Genomic DNA, 20584 nt, shown 5'->3' with positions numbered 1-20584 from the left:
ATTAGATCGCAAGAAAAACCATTAAAAGTTTCTTAGAATATTCCCATTATTTGGTTCCCGTAATTCTTAGGGATAATAGCTAGGAATGAACTGAAAGACTTAAGTAGTATATCTTGACTTCATAACCTAAAGTCGAACCACTAGCATAGTTAGCATGTGCTCCAATGGCTAAAGCTCTGTCAGCTTCTTATAGATTGGCATTCTTTCAGATCCTAATTTGACTTTTTTGGCCCCGTTTCATAGACTCTCTTCGCTGCTCAGTATAATGTTTAGACTCTCAGCATTATATTCTTCCAACCTTGATCTAGACATCCTTTATCACTCTAATATCCACTGTATTTCTTCTACCGATCTTACTCTTAATTCTACCACATTCCTCCCTCTTTTACAAATAAAAAAATTCAAGTATATTAACCTTCCTCTTACTGCAAAAGGTGAACTATAAATTGTTATTGCAAAAGAACTAATAATCAATATAAATAAATATTCTGCTGGTTTCTGCTTATTTGAAAATAGAAAGATGAACAAGTCGTATTTTTCTAGGAAACTATATCAATGACATTATAAGAGGCGACCATATCGATAGTAGAAAACCCGTCGTTGGAAGAACTTGCGGTTAGATTCCGGCTTTCATCGACCAGAGCGAGAGAGAGAGAGGGAGATTGGAGGGCGAGGGAAGCGGAGAATCATGGATGCGCCGGCGACGAGAGGAGGAAAGGGTCTCTTCGAGGGGCTCTACCGCTATGTTATGCGTAGGAACGCCGTCTACGTTACTTTCGTCATCGCCGGCGCTTTCCTTGGGGAACGGGTAGGGTTTCTTCGGAATCCCTCCGCTCCTCGTAATTTCGGTTAATGGGTGTCTTCGATTTTGATCTGTTGCGGAGTTATGTCGATCTGTTCGGCCAGTACGCTGTTTTCTTATGATCTGTTGTTTGATCGGGCTTTTTGGCGTCCCCAAAAGTTGAATTTTTTTTGTCTTTGATCGACGCCGTTCTCGACATATAAAGGAGCTTGGGATGCGACGCAGGGGGGTCTTTCATCGGTTCTTATTTCTGTTTGTTCTTGCGTCACGAACATCGGCTAATCGAAAGGTTTCGTTGGATTGTACTCATCTCTGTTGTCGTTCCTTTCCACGACAGAGGGCAGGAATTTCTGATGCTCCTTTTTCCCTTGAATTTTCTATGTTATCATCACACGCGGAAATTATATGAATATTGATTTTCTATGTTTCCCTTGTAATGTTTAGTACATCTCTTTTTTTTCCCGCAATAGATTTAATAACGTAGAATTATTGATTTTCAACACCCATTTCACCTCGATTTTCCTTTTCAGGCTGTTGATTATGGCGTCCACAAACTATGGGAATACAATAATGTTGGGGTATGGCTTTGTCTCCTCAATAGATTTATTTACCTGAAGCTCTCAAGTCGTTTTATTTCGTTGCCTAGTTTTTATTTTGGACTCCAGCTCCTCTGTTTTTCCCATGTGGCCGCTTATCAAGTTAATTAAGTGATTCGTGCAGGAATGCGTTTTCATAGCATGACTAGAAATGGGTAACATGATTTGAAATTCACGGTAAATAACTCAATGGTTAACATTGAACTCTGCGTGAAATACCGTAATGTGATTCACGGTATATTTCAAATTATGTTATCCACTCGGAGGCTTATTATTTTAAATTGTGTAATTTCTAAACAGTCATGTTATTTTTGGGAAATTTTACTTTCAATATATTTAAGAAATTCCTGCTTATGCCGTTACTCGTTTCGATTGAGAAAAATAACATAGGATTGAAATAAGATTTTCTCGAAAATCCCTTTTGAAACCGGTTATCATACGCTTTCTTCAAACCCTCAGCGTTTGAGTCCTAGTCTTTATTGCTTCAAAAATTATATAGATTGTTATAGAATGTAAAGAGAGATAGAGATAGCTAAAAGCACGAGAGAGGGAGCTTTTGACAAAACTATGTACAGATTTTCATAGAATGTAAAGAGAGATAGAGATACCTAGAAGCTGGAGAGAGGGAGCTTTTGACAAAATTAGGTCAAATGCTCGACTTCTTTCCCTATCTCTAAATGAATATGATATTGTCCTTATCCTATCTAGGGGTATTCTCGTCATGTTAGCACACAATGGCATTTTAGTCATTTGGTGATTATGTATTTCCTTTAAATAGGGATGTCCTCCCTTTAGGATGGCGGCCAAGAAGAATGAACTAAGGTCACTTGTCTCTCCTCTCCATGTATAAGTCCCCTATCTCCCTTTGCAATTCCTGTCCCTCATGATTGTCTCTACCTCACCGCATCTTCAGGCAGCCAGAATCAATCTTTGCCTCATCCATTTGACCTCTCCTCGGATCATTCCCGCTTTTACTCTCCAACCCCAGGAAATTTTTCACTTTCTTGTCCATCCCCCTTCCCCGATACGAGCTTACATCAAGGTTCGTATTCCTCCTCGGCGCCTTTTATTTTATAAGGTTTCATTATTGGCCTTCTGCTTTCTTCTGGACAATGGAAACAATCCAGTTTTCTCATCTATAGGTGCCTTGATCAATTGGGCAAGCTCACACCCCAGCATATTCATATTTGTTTAATAGTTTAATCATCCTTTTCTCCCATGATCTTATTTTCAGCATAAAGAAATAAAAGGTTATCCTTTGACTTTGGATTACGAAGCCTTAGTTTACCTCAAGCATCACTGAATCGTGTGTTCTCCTTCTCTACTAATTTTCCCAGTTTTCCTGTGCCTATTTTCTTCTTTCTTATTACTTCTGGAAGAAAATAAGTACATGGCCTTCATTCTGGAAGAATTCGTTAAGATTTGAAAACAGTCTTCAAATAGTTTGTTTCTTTGGTGTAAAGAAATTCAACAATCTAGTTTGATAGGGCAGAAAAAAGACCCAGTTCATAATTGTTAGATTCAAACACTTACCAACTGTGCTAAAAGCTATAGCTGTTAGATTTTTATCGTTCAGCAGGATGTTGTTTTCAACAATTACATCTTTATGCTTAAAATTTCCTGATTCTGACGGAGCACTTTGTGATGGAAAATTACAGAAAAGGTATGAGGATATCCCGGTGCTCGGGCAGAGGCCATCCGAGGAGTGATTTGGACCCCGTCGAAGAGGAAGAACCAAGCTCAATTTTCGGCATATTAATCAGATAAGAAAACCGCACCCATTCAAGGATGGAGTAAAACCTTGGGGATTTTTTTTTAATTGAAACATAAGTCTTGAATTAGACACTTTTCCTTCCACCTGCAATGCGTTGAGTTGACTTCAAACAGCCTAATCTCTTTTTCTCGCATGGGAAGTAAACCCTCATCAACTTAAACCCTTAATTTGACCTATGAAAAAAATAGTAATTCAGACGAATTCTTTTGTTAAAAAATAGAGATATGATCCCGTGTCATCATTGTCTGTTCAACATGAGGGGTATTTTGGTCTTCGCCCTTCTTGGTTAATTTCCTTCATTTTTTCAGATTAATCTCTCCTGTATCGCCTCTGGTTCTCTCTTCCTTTCAGAAAAGCACTTATTACAAAACCTACATCAAATGGTCAATAAATTAAGTTAGAAAATGCTAAATTATAAATGCAATGTTAGCACCGATGGTTTAGCAGCAGGACGATGAATAAATTTATGTTAGATTACTTGCATTTCTCTTCCATCTCATCTGGTCCTCTCTTCCTCCCAGAAAATCACATCCATTAAAACCTACAATTAGGGTTCTACCAAATGACTCTATTCTATTCAAAGGCAATGATGATTTCATATTAGCAATATTAGCAAAGATGGTTTAACGCCAGGATGAACAATCAATGATGATAGATTACAATGGATGGTTTCATGGGAGATCCTTCGTCATGAAAGAGCTCTTACAGCTGCAGGCTGCAACGGCGCTTGGGTTGGTACTAACCTGAGAGGAAATTTGATTAATAAGATAAGAAATATGGTAAAAACCGAATAATAAGACAATTCAATTACATTATACGAGTAATAAGATTCGGGGGGGACAATCATCTATACTGATGTGAAAAATAAACACATGGTACCGTTTCTTTATTCCTTTTTTTCTTCAAAACGTTATGGAAAACTGGATGCCATGAAATTTGCTAAACTTGGAATAAATAAAGATAATTTCTTTTACTCACCTCTAAAGAAAAAAAAGTAAAAAGGTAGCTTCGAAATTAGAATGGGAAGAAACGAGTAAGCTTACCACGAATGCAGACCGGATTAGCTCCTCTGTATAGTCCACTGTGGCGCCCTTAACGAAGTCGTAGGAGATGTTGTCAACGATCAACTTGACGCCATCTTTCTCAAAGACCCTAGAAAATCAGAACAGGTTTCCAGAAATTAAAGATACAGATCAATAATTTGAATTTAAAATATATTTGAGGAAACAAATCAATTGGGGTAACCCTCAATAAAAGAAAGAGATGCTGTCTATGAATAACTCATTGTTGAACAAGGTATAAATTGTCCACGTTTAGAGATTATCCAATTAATTAGCGAAAAAATTACGTTCTTTAGTGGGGAAAGTGAGAGCCAACCTGTCATCGTCATTTTGTTTGTTTTCCAAACCAAAGACATACTGAAACCCGGAACAGCCACCTGTCTCCACGCTTAATCGGAGCATCTTTCCCAGATTTGATTCTTGCTTTGCAGTCAACTCTTTCATTCTCTGAAAGATAATCACAAACAGAGGCAACTGAGATAAAGATAAAAAATAAAACAAGTCGAAACCAAGAAATCAAGAACTGGGCTGTCCAGAGAGTGATAGGTCAGCTTCCTATGAAACTGAGTCAGAAATTTTAGGTAATAACTAAGGAATTTGGACTGTAACATGTGTAAAAGAGAGAAATATGATTAAATCATATAAATGCATCAAAGTCCTAGTATCATACAAATTTAGTGACTGATTGTCAAATATTTCACGAACACTAAATTTCAAAGAAGCAGGGCTTTCATCAAGCATTCTAATTATTCTTCCGCGGTGCATGACCAGGACATTTTGAATTAAAAAGACCACAAATGATGCCAAACAATATTCAATCTCACAGATTGATACGTTCTTTTCAAGAAAATATCACAAGAGGCTCAAGAGGAATGCTGCCACTTGGACACATATGCAGATAAACTTGCACGTGTGCGGGATCCTATAAATAAAGCTCAAGATGGAGAAGAACAGGACTGGGAGTGTTCGCCTTTCAAGAAGTCCTTCGCGGCAGTCCAAGCATGACCAAAATACCGGAGCAGTTGGAGCAACTGCACCTGGAGGGAGATCTCTTCAGAGAGATATCAATTCTTCCTTGTTTCTTTTCTACTTTCGCGACTTGTGCAAGCTACAGTTTCAATTCTACTTGATATTCCAAGATCACATTGCCTGATTAGGAATGTTTTCCCAAGATCTCAATTCCAAAAGATTCTTGATACGATTTAGTCGTATCAACTGGTATCAGAGTCTTTTCAAAAAAAAAAACTGGTATCAGAGCAGCACAACCAGGCAAAGATCTTTGCCCACATGGGAGATCAATAAGATTAGGAAAAGCAAGTACGGCTGAGCAGCCAACCACTGGGGAAATTCTTCTTCAAATTCCCCAAGAATTACAGGCTATGATTTCGAGCTCCAAGGTAATGTTCCTACAACAGCCATACCCATTTCTGATGCCACGCCAAAATATGCACATATTCTTCCGAATCGCGACGACTCTAGTGGACAGCCATTTTACGGATGAGCATTTTTACGTCTTTCAGCGGAGAGAACATGCTGGCTTGGTTTAATTGCATTGAGCGATTTTTTCTACTGCATCAAGTGTCTGACACACAGAAAAGATCTATTGAGATTCATTGCATCTGGAGGGATGGCAGGAGACTGGTTCATATACACTGAGGAGCATCTCAGATTTGATGCTTGGATGATTTTCAAACAGCAATTTGAGCAAAGGTTTGGACCCTCCTCTAAATCAGTATGCCAACAATTATTCAAGTTATACCAGACGGGCTTGATCATTGAATTTGATTATCAGTTTGAACTCATATATCCACCACTGATATTTTGGAAAATGCTAACCTACAGGGACTCTGATAAGTGTCTACTAAGGACTTATCAAGCAAAGAAGAGAAAAGTTCAAGCTCAAGATGCGACACGGGCCGAGTAACCCACACGTGTGGGGAGTTTGAAATGAGGCGGGAAAATCAGTTAGGAGAAAGTGGCAGCGAAGGGTATAAATAAGAGAGGAGGTGGCAGAAGAAGAACAAGGAGAAGTATTTTTAGAATCGCTCTTGGAGATTCTCCCGAGCTCGACGTCAACCGATCCGGTAGCTGTCTGCCACTCACCCTAGTCAAGGTCGAGCTAGTTCTGGCCTACCTCTACTATCGACTCACAGTTCTACTTCTTTTCCCAAACTTCTTGGATTGTATTTCCTATATTTGCGAGACTTGTTCCTTTTCCTCAATTCTTGGATTATCTGGAAAATCATCGCTTATTGCACGGAATTGCCGATATTAGCATTACGGCATTTTAGGCTGTGGAATCCTAACAGACTCAAAGTAAATCATGGATTTTTCTACTGAAACTGAAGTACATCTGGGATTATTTGGACAAGACACAACTTCACCATCTACCAAGGATTCGCTCAACTATGACAGATACAAGCAACAACGAGAATGGTAAAGCCTCGATCAAAGCCCCAGTGAGGCAGTTACAGAAGCCATTTCTTGACATTTTCTCCATACAAAAGGACCTGAAAACCATGAAAAAAATTTCAGAACCTCACGGGATCTGCAACAACCTCGTTGAGGTGTCTTGAATTGGGCACCTGATACGAACCTCCATAATAATGCTTGAGGAGGTGACATATCAGAAAAGAAGCACAATCAGGGCCCTAATGAGGCCGGGGCCCACGACACTACAAATAAGATGGCAAATAACCATCAAGAACAATTGGGCTATGATTACTTCACAGGTTGAAGCGGGCTGGAGCAACGGAGATTTTCCAAGATTCAGCAGAGGGCAGTCAATCCAGCAAGCTTTCCGACAAGGACACAGTAGATACAGCAACATCTGGGTTATCCTTCTATTGTTCCTCTACCGTCTTTTAAACTATTCTCTTCACAATTCTTGGAATTTGTCTCAGCACATACACTCAGTCCTACTGTAGTTTTTGGGTGCAAAAGTGAGGGGTTGTTTTCCTCATATATTTTGGTGTTTCTTGATCAGATCTTAGGGAGGTTCATACCAGCTCCACTTCCAACAAAGAAGATTCGAGCATTCAAGTTATCAAGAAGATAGAACTTACGCCAGAAAATGCCCAAACTACTATCATACATCACCATAAAGTGCAAGGTAAGGAGAAAAATGGGCAGACTTCGTCCCATTCAACAAAGTCCCCCAAGATTCCTAAATCTTTAAAGACATGTTCAAGTGACCCAACCTTATTAAGCTCTATGGTATTGGGCTCAAACCTACACACTTCTTGGCATGATTTTTGTGGATGGCCACCTGACTTATACTTCACTGGGATTGTACGTCAACCTTATTGAATGTTTCTGACATCTGAAGTAAGGAAACTTTGTGCAGAGCAAATCGAGCAGGAGAAATTGGTTTCCCATGTTAATTCATTATTAGAGCTATCAAGGTATTACACAAAGAGAAAGCAAACAAGAATCCAACCCCAGTATTGAACATCATTTCTTCAATATATAGTTCAAGACTCTCGTTTTCTCAGTTGCATATGTCTTCCCTTTTCAATTGGCGATGATACAACTGGATGGTTAAAGCTCATTGAATTCTACTCATATTCAACGTCTGAATGGGGCTACCCAAATGGTGTTCTTAGCTTATTGACTATGGATGGGTTTCCTTACAACAAGATCAACATTCGTTTTTCAATTTGGTTAAGCAACAGGATCTTGTTTGATTCACGTTTTGAATCTCCTATAGCAGGTACTCACTGCCATAACTTAATCTTCAGCAGGAGAGGCCGAATTTTAAGGAACATCAAGAAATTGAAAGATTGGGAACCAATATTCATATCGCTCCCCGAAACATTAGAGAACAAGATCAAAAAAGCATGTGATACAGATAGTGATCTCCCGTACTGCAACAGCATTGAAACAAATGACGAACACTTGTGCCCACGCGAGTACTATTTCTAGAAAAATCAAGCAGTCCTGAAAAACCAGCTATTCAAGTTTGGAATTCCCTATTCATAAACATTTTCTTCATAATCAACAGTAGCAAAGGCATCGTTTTGATTTTTTACACAATGTCCATACTGTGACTCAGAAATCAAGTCAGTTGATTCCTTATTAGATGTCAAATATAGGGGTAAAAATTATGAGAACAGAAAATAAGTGTGTTATAAGCCCTAGTACCCCCTAGTATCATAGGTAGGTAAGAACAGTTCTGTAAGAACAAAACAACCCATAGAACCAGGGTTTTAGACATAGTGATAACGACAGTCTAAAATAAGCCTTTTTACGAAGAAATTCGTAAGAAATTGGCCATTTTTCTAAAATGGTGTATAGGAGTTAGAGTTACCGGTAATAAGTTTAAATATATTATATTAGAAAAGTTTAAATTATAAATGAGAGAGCAAGGATTGGCTGTGAGGCTTCGCCGATTGAGAAATCCTAAGCTCAGTACTTGGAGGCTTCGCCGATTGAGAACTCCTAAGCTCAGTCCAAGGAGGCTTTGCCGATTGAGAACTCCTAAGCTCAGTCCAAGGAGGCTTCGCCGATTGAGAACACCTCAGCCAAAAGGCAATGGAGGCTTCGCTGATTGAAAACACCTTAGAGGCTTCGCCGATTGAGAACACCTAGAGGCATCGCCGATTGAGATCACCTCAGGCTTTAGAGGCTTCGCCGATTGAGAACACCTCGTTTACTCGTGGTTAAGCAAAACCCTTATTTTTACAAGGGCAAGGCGATGTCTCCACCAGGAAGAGGTATCTGAAACGTTCTCATAAGTACTCAATTTTCCCTGATTATCTTAATGGATTGGTTGGTCTTTTGGCATCATTTTATTAGCCGATCTAGTTTTTCGTCAAAAACTTTGTAAAGAGAGCCTTTCAGCAAGCAAACACATAGGATCCATATCTGATGGTCGAGCAGAGTTTGAAAAAATAGCAGCGAATCTCACTCATTTTCCACCAGATGCACTGTAAGAGACATATATCCAAGGACTGAAGCCTGAAATCAGAGCTGAATTGAGTTCATACTCTGCAGTACACCATAATCAAACCAGGCCCTGGCCCAACCAATCAACACTGAGCCACAGACAACACCAAAGAATCAAGGATTTTGCCTGTACAGTTACCAAAGCAGAATTACCACGCCACCAGTATCAAGAAAAACTTAACATAAATTTTATACAAGAAAATGAAGGAGATGAGGTCGGATCAATCACCAAAGAAGACTTAATGCAGATGGATACTTTTCTCATAATATTTGCAAGCATACTTTTCTCAAAGCTGTTTCCCCAAAACCACATGGGTCGATCAAGTTATGGGAATCTATAAGACATCCAAAGGGGCGGGTGCTGTGAGATGGAGGAGCTACTTCTAATGTTATGAATCATGAGGTGATTCACTTATTGAGCATCCTGAATCAACCATACCACAAATTCATCGTTCTGAGAATCTGCACCACTATTACCGTATTCGTCCAGACCATTATATCTGACACGATTACTGCAACTTTATTCCCTTTACTATTAGCAATGTCTATATTATACTCGCATACTGTGGCTAAGGACATTGGATTGGTTCTATTCCTATTTTAATCGACCGATGCTCAGGATTCTATGGCACAATATGGCTCATATTCTAAATGCCTCCCCGGGTTTAAGGAACGCCAAGTTTTCATCCTTTGACAAAAAAAAGCTTATCACTAGAATATTTTATCTATCAGAGAAGTCCTAATCATTAAAACATTAGCCCTTATCGAACAACAGGACCAGAAGTGTATCCCAAAGACATTCTTCACACACGCTTGAAACAACTTGAGACTGCGCGAACTTGAGCTTACGACTCATCCTTTCCAAATAAATTTATCAAATTAATCCATATTTCATCCAATCTCCGCAGTGTAGAACAGAAAATAATCAAACAATCAAATAATGTTATCAGCAGCCAGAAAATGAGGGTCAACAAATGGCCTAATTCTTTTATAAAAGAAGCCCTTATAACCCTTCTCATTCCAAAAGACAAATAGGAAGAGAAAACAATGCTGTGGAATTGGGAGATAAGGGGGAGGAACTATTTTCACGGTCAAAGTACATAATTACATTAGTACATGAATTTATGACATGGGACTTGCACAAAATCCCTGTTTTCTGATGGGTGTGCATTCAAAACAACTTAAATGAGCAAAAAACCTCAAATTCCGCCTCTTCACCTCTCCGTAGGCGTAATTTTTTTAGAAAATTAGACTTCCGGGAACCCAATTAACATAAAAAACGGAAACAAGAGTATAAGAACATACGAACCCGGATGCAGCTCTCCGTCATATGCAATTCCTCTTCATGGCTGACTGACGATGAGAAAGAACGGTACAAAGCGGACGAGCCGAGAAGATTAGGCTGGGCGAAACTCTTCCCATTCAAATAAGGCGCAATCTTGCACAGAAGATTTCTCAACGAGGACATGATCTCTTCTTCGATCTCCTCTCCGATTCTGCTTCTCTTCCAGCTTTCGTTTCCTCTCCAAGAAATCGAATCCACTGAAAATTGCTCTTGGCGCGGATGCCCAGATCGCGTGATCTCGACCGTCCAAAGCGAATCCCTTGTTTAGTCTTAGATGGGCCGGCTTTCTGGGCTTCTAAAATCAGCCTGTAAGGCCCAACATTGCAAATGTCTGGTCAGTTCACGTATGTCGTCATCCGTCGTCCGTTCCGTCATCGTATGGTGACGGTAACATGACGGATGACGTGACGGTGACAACAATAGGGCCCAGTGATGGTGACAGTGACGGATGACGAACTGGGTGTGACGGTGATGCGGCAGTGACGGGGGCCCTCGGACGGGTGACGTGACGGGACAGCAGTCACGGATGACGGCCGTGACGGATTTTAAAAAATGACCAAAAAAAACTTAAAAATCGTTAGATTTAAGTTTTTCAATGGCCGAGATTTCTACACATGGTATCGCTAACTCTTTGCATTTTGTAGAAAAGTCCATGCATTAATTCACGTGTGCAAAAGGATGTCGTCCAAAGATAATTGGAGATATGCCCCTCTCATTCTCTCTCCTCTGCATGGTTGGTTTTCAAGACACATTTGATTGTGACGTCGTCCGATGACGGGGACATGACGGGGACGCTGCAAACCATGACGGTGACGCGAACGTGACAGATTTTTTTTGAAATCCTTGGACGTGTGACGGGATAGTGACGTGACGAAACTTTTTTATGTCACCGTCCATCATGGATCGTCATCTGTCCCGCCATGACCAGGGCATCACGTCCCAGACGTGCCGTTCCCTAGTTCACGATCGTCCAGGACGGGGAGGAAAATGGGATGGGACGTCCCATCTAGAGTTCGTCCTGTCCCGTCTTACGTCCCAATATTTTGAAGTTCGTCTTGTCCCGTCCTACATCCCAATATTTTGAAGTTCGTCCGAATCGCCCCTTCCTTAATATTTTCGTCCACGTCCTGTCCCCTACGAAACCATCCTGTCCAAGACATTCTTGTCCCATCCCACATCAGGGACGAAGCAGTGCATCAGCAATAGACCACTCGGAAACTGACAGGTGGCACAGCATGTCTAATTCCAGCTGGAGCTCTCAGGTGGATACTTGGCTCCCACAGGATGCAGAAACTGTCCCGTCTGCCGTCCAAGACCCCAGACGGGACGGTTATTTCGTCCATGGACAGTAAAATTGTCCTGTCCAAAGACCGATGGACAAGTTTTCGTCCAGTCATTTGTCTGAACTCCTGGACGGCACAAGACAATTTTTTTTGTCCATGGATGACATTACTGTTCTGTCCATGTCCGTGCCCTATAGGTGAAAGAATAATTTCTTTGTTTGTTTCTTTTCTTACTAAAAAAACTGGGCCAAGAAATAAAGAATGTGATATGTTAGTAGGGTTTAGTGATTTATCCAGATTGGCTGATTCCAGGTAAAGTCAAATAAAGTTAGCTTAAAAATTTTATAAGTCAAATAAAGTCCATTATCATTGTCTCGTTCATACTATTTTTTGCTCTTCGTACTCATATCATTGACATGATGGGTGCCCATAGAGAGAGTAACATTTAGGGGGAAACACTATTATATCAATTTATATTTGTTGTGTTTCATCATAGTCATCGTCATGAAGGATATCAAACCCTACCATAGATTTTCTTTTGATTCCCATCTACTTTGGAAGAATGCTAGAAAGAAAGGAAAGGTGGGGGCAAGGAGGGAGATAGAGGAAGAAGAAGAGATTCTCTCTAAGATACTAATCATTTGAGACGGAAAAAATGATATTTATCCATTATCTTATTCTTTGGGATGTAGCAACGATAGAACCAGAATCTCTAAAGTTTGTGATTGAAGAAGAGGATAGAAAGCATAATTCTTTAACAATAGACGTAATGCAGAGCTTCAGATATTTCTCAATGGTCCACATGTGACACATTTGTCTCGTATATTTATAAAGTAATCAGTAAGGGCCAACCCTCGCAAAGTCGGCAAAGTATGATAGAAGGGTATCTCCAGAATTGATAAATTGACAATATCAGGTATATTTTTCAAATAAAAATGGATTCGAGATGAATAATAAAGGTATGTAGATTTGAAATATAATAAAATAAAATGGATTGGCAATATTAGTTACATATCTATATAGATAGATATATAGATAATTCAAAATATAGACAATAATTAAGGGGTAAATGAGAGACAGATGAATGTATGTTTATACATATAACATAATAGACAGAAAATATACGGCTTGAAAATACAGATTGATGGACCGACAGACAGATAGATAGATATAGGTACATAAGAATAGACCGACATTGTCAGATTAATAAATCGCTAGATACATATACAGATAAAAAAAGCAGATAGAGAATGGAATGCTAGAGTGGAGCCCTTTGAATTTTAATAGAGTTGCAACTATATCGGAATATAAACCCTGGAGTTATGACAAGTGGGAACATAAATTCTTCGTCGACATCGGTCTCCTTATTTACATAAATGGATAAATCTAAAGTGCATGAGTGGATCCCTTAGAATTTTATTATTTTAATTATTGAAGTTACACAAACATTGGAAACTATAACGGAGTACAAACCAAGGAGGGCAGAAAAGTGGGAACACAAGCTCTTCGTTGGAATCGATCTCTTTTTACATTTATAGATAAAAACAAATGGAGAAAAGAGTGCACGAGTGGAACCCTTATAATTTTATTATTTTATTTATCGAAGTCAGACAAACATTGCAAATTAAAACGGAGTATACACCCAGGAGGGCTGAGAAGTGGAAAAGTAAGTTCTTCGTTGGAATCTATCTCTCTTTTTACATTTATAGATAAAAGCATATGGAGAAAGGAGTGCACGAGTGGAGCCCTTATAATTTTATTATTTTATTTATTGAAGTTCTCACAAGCATTACAAACTATAACGGAGTATAAACCCAGGGGCCAGGAGGGCTGAGAAGTGGGAGCATAAGCTCTTCGTTGGAATCGATCTCTCCTTTTACATTTATAGATAAATGCAGATGGAGAAAGAAGTGAACGAACGGAGCCCTTAGAATTTTATTTATTGAAGTCACAGTAACATTGCAAACCATAAAGGAGTATACGCCCAGGAGGGCTGATAAGTGGGAACATAAGCTCTTCGTTGGAATCGATCCCTGTTTTTACATTAATAGATAAAAGCAGATGGAGAAAGGAGTGCACGAGTGGAACCCTTATAATTTTATTATTTTATTTATTAAAGTTCTCACAAACATTACAAACATTGAATATACAGATAAAAGTAGATAGATGAATGCATATATGGATAAAAGTTGATGGAGGAAGAAGTGCAACAGTGGAACTCTTAATAATTCTTTATCAATATTTTATTTATCGAAGTCACACAAACATGGCAAACTATAACGGAGTATAAGCTCTGGAAGGATGAGAAGTGGGAACATAAGCTCTTCGTCGTTATCGATCTCCTTTTTTTTAGGGGAAGGAAGAAAACACCAAATTTTCCTCTTCTTTCATCATCTTCCGGCTGTATTCAAGAGACCAACGGACGACGAAAAACCTCGCATGCTCCACCTTGATTTTCCTCGCCTGACATTAAATCAGCAAAGAAAAGTCAGATTTTTCTGCCTTTTCCTCGGAAAAATCCATGGCAGAAAAAAATTAGAGGTGACGTTCATTGCATCGTCCCAAGTAATCAGCGCCAAAAGCCGACAACGACACATAGCAAGAAAGAGAGAAAACCACTACGTTTCTTAATTTTCTGATGGACGTGACGGTGACAGCCCAAACGCAATTACACGCCTTACTCCACCCCACCACCTCTCCAGCTCACACTCATTCGAGATATGGAGATAAAAAGAAAGAGCGAGAGAGATATAAACGTAGAGTGAAAGAGAGAGAGAGATAAAGATAAAGATGGAGACAAAGAGATAAAGATAGAGAGAAAGAGAAATAGATAGATAAGGATAGAGAGAAAGAGAGATAGATAGAAAAAGAAAGAGAGAAAGAGAGATAAATAGAGAGAAAGAGAGATAGAGAGATAAAGATAGAGAGAAAGAGAGATAAATAGATAAAGATAGAGAGAAAGAGAGATAAAAAGATAAAGATAGAGAGAAAGAGAGATAAATAGATAAAGATAGAGAGAAAGAGAGATAAATAGATAAAGATAGAGAGAAAGAGAGATAAATAGATAAAGATAGAGAGAAAGAGAGATAAAGATAGAGAGAAAGAGAGAAAGAGAGATCAAGATAGAGAGAAAGAGAGATAGATAGATAAAGATAGAGAGAACGAGAGATAGAGAGATAAAAATATAGAGAAAGAGTTCTATATGTAGAAAGAGAGACAGATTGAGAGAGAGAAAGAGATAGATAGATATGCAGAAAGCCAGAGATAGAGAGACTAATAAAGAGAGAGAGAGAGAGAGAGCGGAAAGAGAGACACGGAGAGATAGAGAGAAAGAGATAGATGGATTTATAAACAGGAAGAGAGACAGACAGAGCGAGATATATAGAGAGAGATAGATAGATAGATTGATAGAAAGAGAGATAGGGAGAGAGGGAGGCCAACATGTAACGCTGTGGTGGGTACAGCTACCGACCACAGCCCATTACACCGCCATTGCAGCAAAATCGACGAGAACCAGAGTCAGCTACAGAACAAGCGCCAGGAGAAGAAGCACCCCGTGTATGGAAATGGCAGCAGCCTTCACCTAATCCACAGAAAAAAATAAAATAAAATCTTATAGACAAAAAATCAAGCCCCCAGAAGAAGAGAAAAATTCCTACCCTCTGCATGGAAGAAGAAGAAGAGAAGTAGAACCCGGGCGAGTATCTCTGAAGAAGATCGATGTTATACACCGGAGTGCCATCGGGGTAGAGCAATCCATAATTCCTCTCCGAGGTAGGCCCGGGCTTCAAATTCTCGTTGAACAGCGCAAAAACGAACACATCAATGGGCACAGAGGGCTTCATCGGCGTGCCTTCGCCCATAGAAATTCTCTTCAGCAAGTTCTTATTGTAAATAGCAGCGTTCTCCACCGACGCCCCGATCTCATCCTCGTCTCCTTTGGACGGCCATCCCGTCTCCGATATCCTGATATCGATATCCTCAAAACCAGCGGCTTTCACGGCAGAATACGCCGCGTCCATCTGCGCGTAGAGCATGTTATCGTAGAGAAGATTGGTGTTCGGATCTCTCACCCCCGGATTGGGCTGAAATAGAACATACTCCAGCGAAACCGATCTCGGGTCGGCCTTGTAAGCGAAGAACGGGTAAGAGTTTATCAGAAACGGGGACTTGATCTCGCGGTGGAAATTCAGCAGAGGCAGGAGATACTGCGATAAGTCTGGACGGAAGGCACCCGAGGAAGGAGGAAAGGAAGAGGCCAAGATGGAGAACGAATGGGCTGTCGACACGTTGACCTTCTTGTCTAGGCCGAGCTCTTTGAGAGCCATGTAGACGGACTGCATAGCGGGGAGGAGGTTGGCCATGAGAGCGGTGTCGCTGCCGGAGAAGACCTCGTTGCCGATGGTGATGGAGGCGATACGGGTCTGGGGGAGGAAGGGTTGGATGTTCTGCAGGATCCAGTTCCGGGCTTTAACCGGGTCCATCACGTCGGCGACCTTGCCGTTGTCTATGGCGACGATGAACTCCACGTCGGCGTTCTGGAAGGCGGAGAGGACGTTCGGGTCGGCGTCGTAGAGCTTGACTCGTCTTATCGCCATGTTGCGGAGGAGCGCGGCGACCTGGGTCGGGTGAGGGAGATCGTCGGCGATTTGGCCGTAGTTTATCCCCCAACCTTGGCCGAAAACCAGCGTGTTTGGGCCTGCGAACATGATATTATCGTAAGTTTTCTGGGGAAATGATGGATATATCTTCAAACAAAGAACGAGGAAGCGAACCTTGGGTTACCGAGAGGAAGAAGAGGAGAAGGAGAAGAGGAGAGCTCCGACCGACCCAGATCTCCATCTCTTCTTCTTCTTCTTCCTCTTCCTCTTCCTCTTCTTCCTCGCTTGCGGCGGAAGCAGAGGAAGGCTGCTTCTGCGGTGGGTTACAAATATCGCAAAAGGCGGCAAAATAGATGGGGCCCTCCAACTTTTCTATACGTGTCATGATCCTGCTACAGGATCTTATTCCCGTGGAGAAATGTTCTTCCCTGAGAAGCGCTCTTTGACTTGTAATTTGAACGGAGAGTTGGGAAGAATGAGGGGAGCTCTGAAGGGGCCCTCCCCCACCGACATCACAGGGGAGATGTACTCGGCTATTTGTTTCTGCCCACTTCTTTAGTTCTACACCGTTCATGAGACCTGCACAGCACAAAGTTACCTGGGCGAAATGTGGTTATATACCAATAAAATACTCCATAAGGCCAGCACGCCATAAAAAGCCTATAGGAGGGGCCTTGATAATCACAAATAACATGCTATCATTTACAGTTATTTCATACATATTTATTTGTTCTTTTATGAAATTGGTCATAAATACATGTTCTTTAAGCTTAAGTGATTTGGTATATTTATAGAATGATATTCTGATTTTCCTATTTTATGGTGTTTTACATAGTTTTCTGATGTTCAACTCAAAATGAAAGTAATTTTATAGGCCAGAATATAAAATTGTAGAATTATCAAAATATTTTAGTGGTTTCAAGTTCATTTTATCTTGATTTCTTATGTTATGCCAACTGTTGCCATATGATTCATTTGGACTGTGACCAATGATTGGCGTCAACCATTCATTGGTAGTGGCAAATGATAGGTATCTGCCGATCATTGGCTTCAGCCAATGAACATTGTGCGTCATTCAACATATTTCTTAGTAACACCTTTTTACATAGCAGAACACACTGGCAAATAGAAAAATAAGACCTATTTTAAGCGATAAACACATCCAGCTCTTTAGTTGAGCCAGTACATGTGTCACAATGTTATTTGATGAAAATAAAATGATGTAATCAGTGTCTCACAATTGACTTTTTATTTATTTGTTTTGCAGGTACATGTGGCAAAACAAAACTACACATGTGGCTAAAAATATATTTGACGCCTATGATTAGAAACTTTTTGGCAAATTTGAGGACACATGTTTGCTTCTAATTGACTATGCACAATTTTATGCAAAATGATTGACAGCTTTTTGAAGGTTTGATGGCATGTGACAGAGCATAAATTAAGCATATTTTTAAATGTAGATTTTGATACGAAATCTTCGGGGAAGCCAAAGATTTCATGTCGCAGTCGTGATCCATGATGAGGATCGAGAAGAGAGAGACTGTGTGAGAGAGAAAGCAAGCGAGCAAGAGAGCTCGATGGGAGAGTGTGTGAAGGAGAGAGGTGTGAGAGAGAAAGAACCTGGTAGACACATAGAGATAGAAAGAAAAGGATATTGTGAGACATATAGAGAGAGAGAGAGAGTGAGAAAGTGAGATAGACTAATGCAGAGTGTGAGGGTGAGCATGAGAGATAGTGATTGAGAGAAGCCATAAGAGAGAAATCAACAAAAATCATCATCATCTTTGTCCCCTTTAATGACCGTTATTGTACTTGACGATGATGGTTATCATCTTCATCAATGATGATCACCATCCCTATGGTTGGTGATCCATGTCCTTATTGTGGTCCCCACACCGATTGTCATTATCCCAGTCCAGGACATTCTTTGTCCCTGTCCATGAGAATCCCTTTTGTCGTTGTTAATGATAATCATCATCCTCATTATCAGTTGCCATCCTGGTCAATGAAGGTTGTTGGTGATGGAAATATGTGTGGTTGGCAAGCTAATCATACATTCAATATATCATTCTATGTTCATTAATAAAACATATGCAGTATAATATATCTTAATGTGGAAAGAGTAAAGACAAATAGTTGATGTTCTTTATCAAAAAAGACTTCATCGAATGGATATGTATGAGTCCATGCATGGTATTCTACCAAACTGTATATCGGGTTGATATACATGATAATTGTGAGAGTGGTCATGAGATCTGAGACACTAAAGATATCTTTTGGATGGACGGTTGTACTTTGACTATGACCTATGAGTTCCTAATCATGGAATTCCAAAAAGTATTAGCTTGAGTGAAACAAGATGTTCACAAAGATGATTGAGTTATTAATATGGGATTTTCTGCTACTAATACAGTAGGTGACTGCCCAAGGAACAAGACACAATGAATTCCTTACCAAAGGTAGGGCAATATCATAGAAAAGTCCATTGATCACTTTCAAATGAATAAATTATAACTTGGATTACCAATTAGGATTTGATAGTTGAACCTATGAGCATCAAGATGATGATGAATTATACGCATGCAATATCAAATAACATTAAGGTTCCATGGTAGGGTCAATATAATCCATTCTACCGTCTAGATCATGATGCATAGCTTGACACCCCTTAGGATAACCTTGGCCTATCAATTGGGTTATATTGATCCTCGATTAAGTACTCTAATAAGTTGATATTGATAATTAATTAGATATGCTAATAGAGGTTATTAGACCATTAGAGTCATCAACTAGAATGATAGATGTACCTAGAGGGTCACATGAAAATGGTCTTTTGGATGTTGAAAGTTGTACTTCATGTTTAGCAGATGATGGAAAACCATCTAGAAGACCAAGCCCAAGTTCATCAGCAGCTGCGGCATAGAGCCCGAGCTGATGCGAAGAACCCAAGCTTCAAGTATCAAGCTTGACAAAATGTCTCTAGAGTTCATTTATTTTACGCGTACTGTCTTAATGGATTTTATGGAGGGCCCCTGTGTTTTGGGCTCCCCACGTCTTTTTGTGTGTTTTTTGGTTTATTCGGGCCATTAGGGGAATGTCCTTGTCACTTTGGAATGTTTCCCTAATTTGGTCCATTAGGGCAGCCCTCCTTACCCTATATAAGGGAAGGTATGCCCTAGGGACCATTTGAAATTCCATTTTGAGAAATCTGATTTGAGTTTCCTAGGGCAGCCTCAAGAAGACGATAGCGGACGAACCGCCATCGCCAAGTTCATCTCTGCAAGTTGTTGTCGCCGCCAGAAGAACAGCCACCACCGCCACTGCTTATCTTCGCTCGCTAGTAGAAGCCTTAGCCGTCACTCACACCCGTCGTCGATTGGCGCTGACGTCGCTAGTGCTAACGCACTGCCAACACCATCGTGATTGCTTGATAGCCCTCGCCGCTCACGATCATGCCACCGACCAGTCGCTCGGCCCTGCCCCCTGCCCTGCGCCATCCCACGTCGTGCTGCTACGCCTGGCGACCGCCGTGCATCCACGGGCAACACTAACACGGCTGTTGTCGCCCTTCCCTATATCTGTGGCTACCTGCCCTCCGTCGCGGACGTCATCCTCACAAGCATGGCGTCATCGACCACGCCTTGGAACCTGTCGTCTTCCTCACTTGCAAATGGCTACGACCCGCTTTGAGGATTTGGGCCCAAGGCTGCAGGTCACCCATCCCTCCCCTTCTTTCAGTATCATGACTTCTGTCATTGCCTTCGTCCTCGCTTGCTCCTCTATCGAGGAATTTTCGAGTCATAGGTTTAGACATCAAATTGAGAGATAGGGGATTTCATTCTGGGTGTCGGATTTGTTTCGCTCTCGAAGACGGGCGTGGATGCTTGCGGACACTGATTGTCCTCCACCCTGTTGGTCTTCGAGCTGATCTGTCGTGTCATAGGGAGCATGTTCATTGCCTTAGACAGCTCGTGTCATTTATCTGATCTTACGCCCTAGGTCTGTGGCTTCCGTCATATATTTTCATTACTTTTACTAAGCTTGCATCATCATCCAACCACGTTCACATATCTGATTATTGGGCCCTCCGTGTGGTGTAACAAGAGCCATTTGATCCTAGCGTCGTGTTACATCAGCAACTTTGTGTATATAGACAAAGGTGTTCAATGAAA

The 20584-nt window shown here is 40.6% G+C and overlaps 3 protein-coding genes across 5 annotated transcripts; 1 reads left to right on the top strand and 2 right to left on the bottom strand.

Moving 5' to 3' along the window:
* The first annotated feature begins 580 nt into the window (after positions 1–580).
* LOC144705641 (ubiquinol-cytochrome C reductase UQCRX/QCR9-like family protein) lies at positions 581–3255 on the top strand. The gene is made up of 3 exons (XM_078578413.1): positions 581–808; positions 1333–1380; positions 3057–3255. Exons 1-3 carry the CDS (start codon positions 689–691, stop codon positions 3105–3107), a joined length of 219 nt encoding a protein of 72 aa, XP_078434539.1. The 5' UTR covers positions 581–688; the 3' UTR covers positions 3108–3255.
* A 134-nt stretch (positions 3256–3389) lies between these two features.
* On the bottom strand, positions 3390–10745 carry LOC144705640 (Iron-sulfur cluster biosynthesis family protein). Its single transcript, XM_078578412.1, has 5 exons — positions 10490–10745; positions 4550–4680; positions 4216–4324; positions 3879–3915; positions 3390–3543 (listed from the first exon to the last, which is right to left on the bottom strand). Exons 1-5 carry the CDS (start codon positions 10646–10648, stop codon positions 3482–3484), a joined length of 498 nt encoding a protein of 165 aa, XP_078434538.1. The 5' UTR covers positions 10649–10745; the 3' UTR covers positions 3390–3481.
* Positions 10746–14027: 3282 nt separating this feature from the next.
* On the bottom strand, positions 14028–16998 carry LOC144706207 (Glycosyl hydrolase superfamily protein). 3 transcript variants are annotated; one of them, XM_078579148.1, is made up of 4 exons: positions 16584–16998; positions 15468–16507; positions 14431–15391; positions 14028–14271 (listed from the first exon to the last, which is right to left on the bottom strand). In XM_078579148.1, exons 1-3 carry the CDS (start codon positions 16981–16983, stop codon positions 15332–15334), a joined length of 1500 nt encoding a protein of 499 aa, XP_078435274.1. In that variant the 5' UTR covers positions 16984–16998; the 3' UTR covers positions 14028–14271; positions 14431–15331. The 3 variants fall into 3 exon arrangements, with proteins under 3 accessions (XP_078435274.1, XP_078435273.1, XP_078435275.1); XM_078579147.1 differs by having other exon boundaries at positions 15250–15391; XM_078579149.1 differs by having other exon boundaries at positions 15281–15391.
* Positions 16999–20584: the final 3586 nt, after the last annotated feature.

This window comes from Wolffia australiana, chromosome 7, assembly GCF_029677425.1.
Source record: "Wolffia australiana isolate 7733 chromosome 7, ASM2967742v1".
In the NCBI taxonomy this organism is placed as follows: domain Eukaryota; kingdom Viridiplantae; phylum Streptophyta; class Magnoliopsida; order Alismatales; family Araceae; genus Wolffia; species Wolffia australiana.
The sequence above is the reverse complement of the archived record's forward strand: the minus strand, read 5'-3'. Positions and strand labels throughout refer to the sequence as shown.

What these genes read in the sequence shown, in the direction of transcription:
- LOC144705641 (XM_078578413.1), top strand. Translation starts at nt 689, where the DNA reads ATGGATGCGCCGGCGACGAGAGGAGGAAAGGGTCTCTTCGAGGGGCTC. An exon ending in GCGCTTTCCTTGGGGAACGG is followed by an intron (nt 809 to 1,332) that starts GTAGGGTTTCTT and finishes TTTCCTTTTCAG; the next exon opens with GCTGTTGATTATGGCGTCCA. An exon ending in GGGAATACAATAATGTTGGG is followed by an intron (nt 1,381 to 3,056) that starts GTATGGCTTTGT and finishes GGAAAATTACAG; the next exon opens with AAAAGGTATGAGGATATCCC.
- LOC144705640 (XM_078578412.1), bottom strand. Translation starts at nt 10,648, where the DNA reads ATGTCCTCGTTGAGAAATCTTCTGTGCAAGATTGCGCCTTATTTGAAT. An exon ending in TGACGGAGAGCTGCATCCGG is followed by an intron (nt 4,681 to 10,489) that starts GTTCGTATGTTC and finishes ATTATCTTTCAG; the next exon opens with AGAATGAAAGAGTTGACTGC. An exon ending in CGCCGTTGCAGCCTGCAGCT is followed by an intron (nt 3,544 to 3,878) that starts GTAAGAGCTCTT and finishes CATTTGATGTAG; the next exon opens with GTTTTGTAATAAGTGCTTTT.
- LOC144706207 (XM_078579148.1), bottom strand. Translation starts at nt 16,983, where the DNA reads ATGAACGGTGTAGAACTAAAGAAGTGGGCAGAAACAAATAGCCGAGTA. An exon ending in CTTCCTCTCGGTAACCCAAG is followed by an intron (nt 16,508 to 16,583) that starts GTTCGCTTCCTC and finishes TCATGTTCGCAG; the next exon opens with GCCCAAACACGCTGGTTTTC. An exon ending in CTTCTTCTTCCATGCAGAGG is followed by an intron (nt 15,392 to 15,467) that starts GTAGGAATTTTT and finishes TCTGTGGATTAG; the next exon opens with GTGAAGGCTGCTGCCATTTC.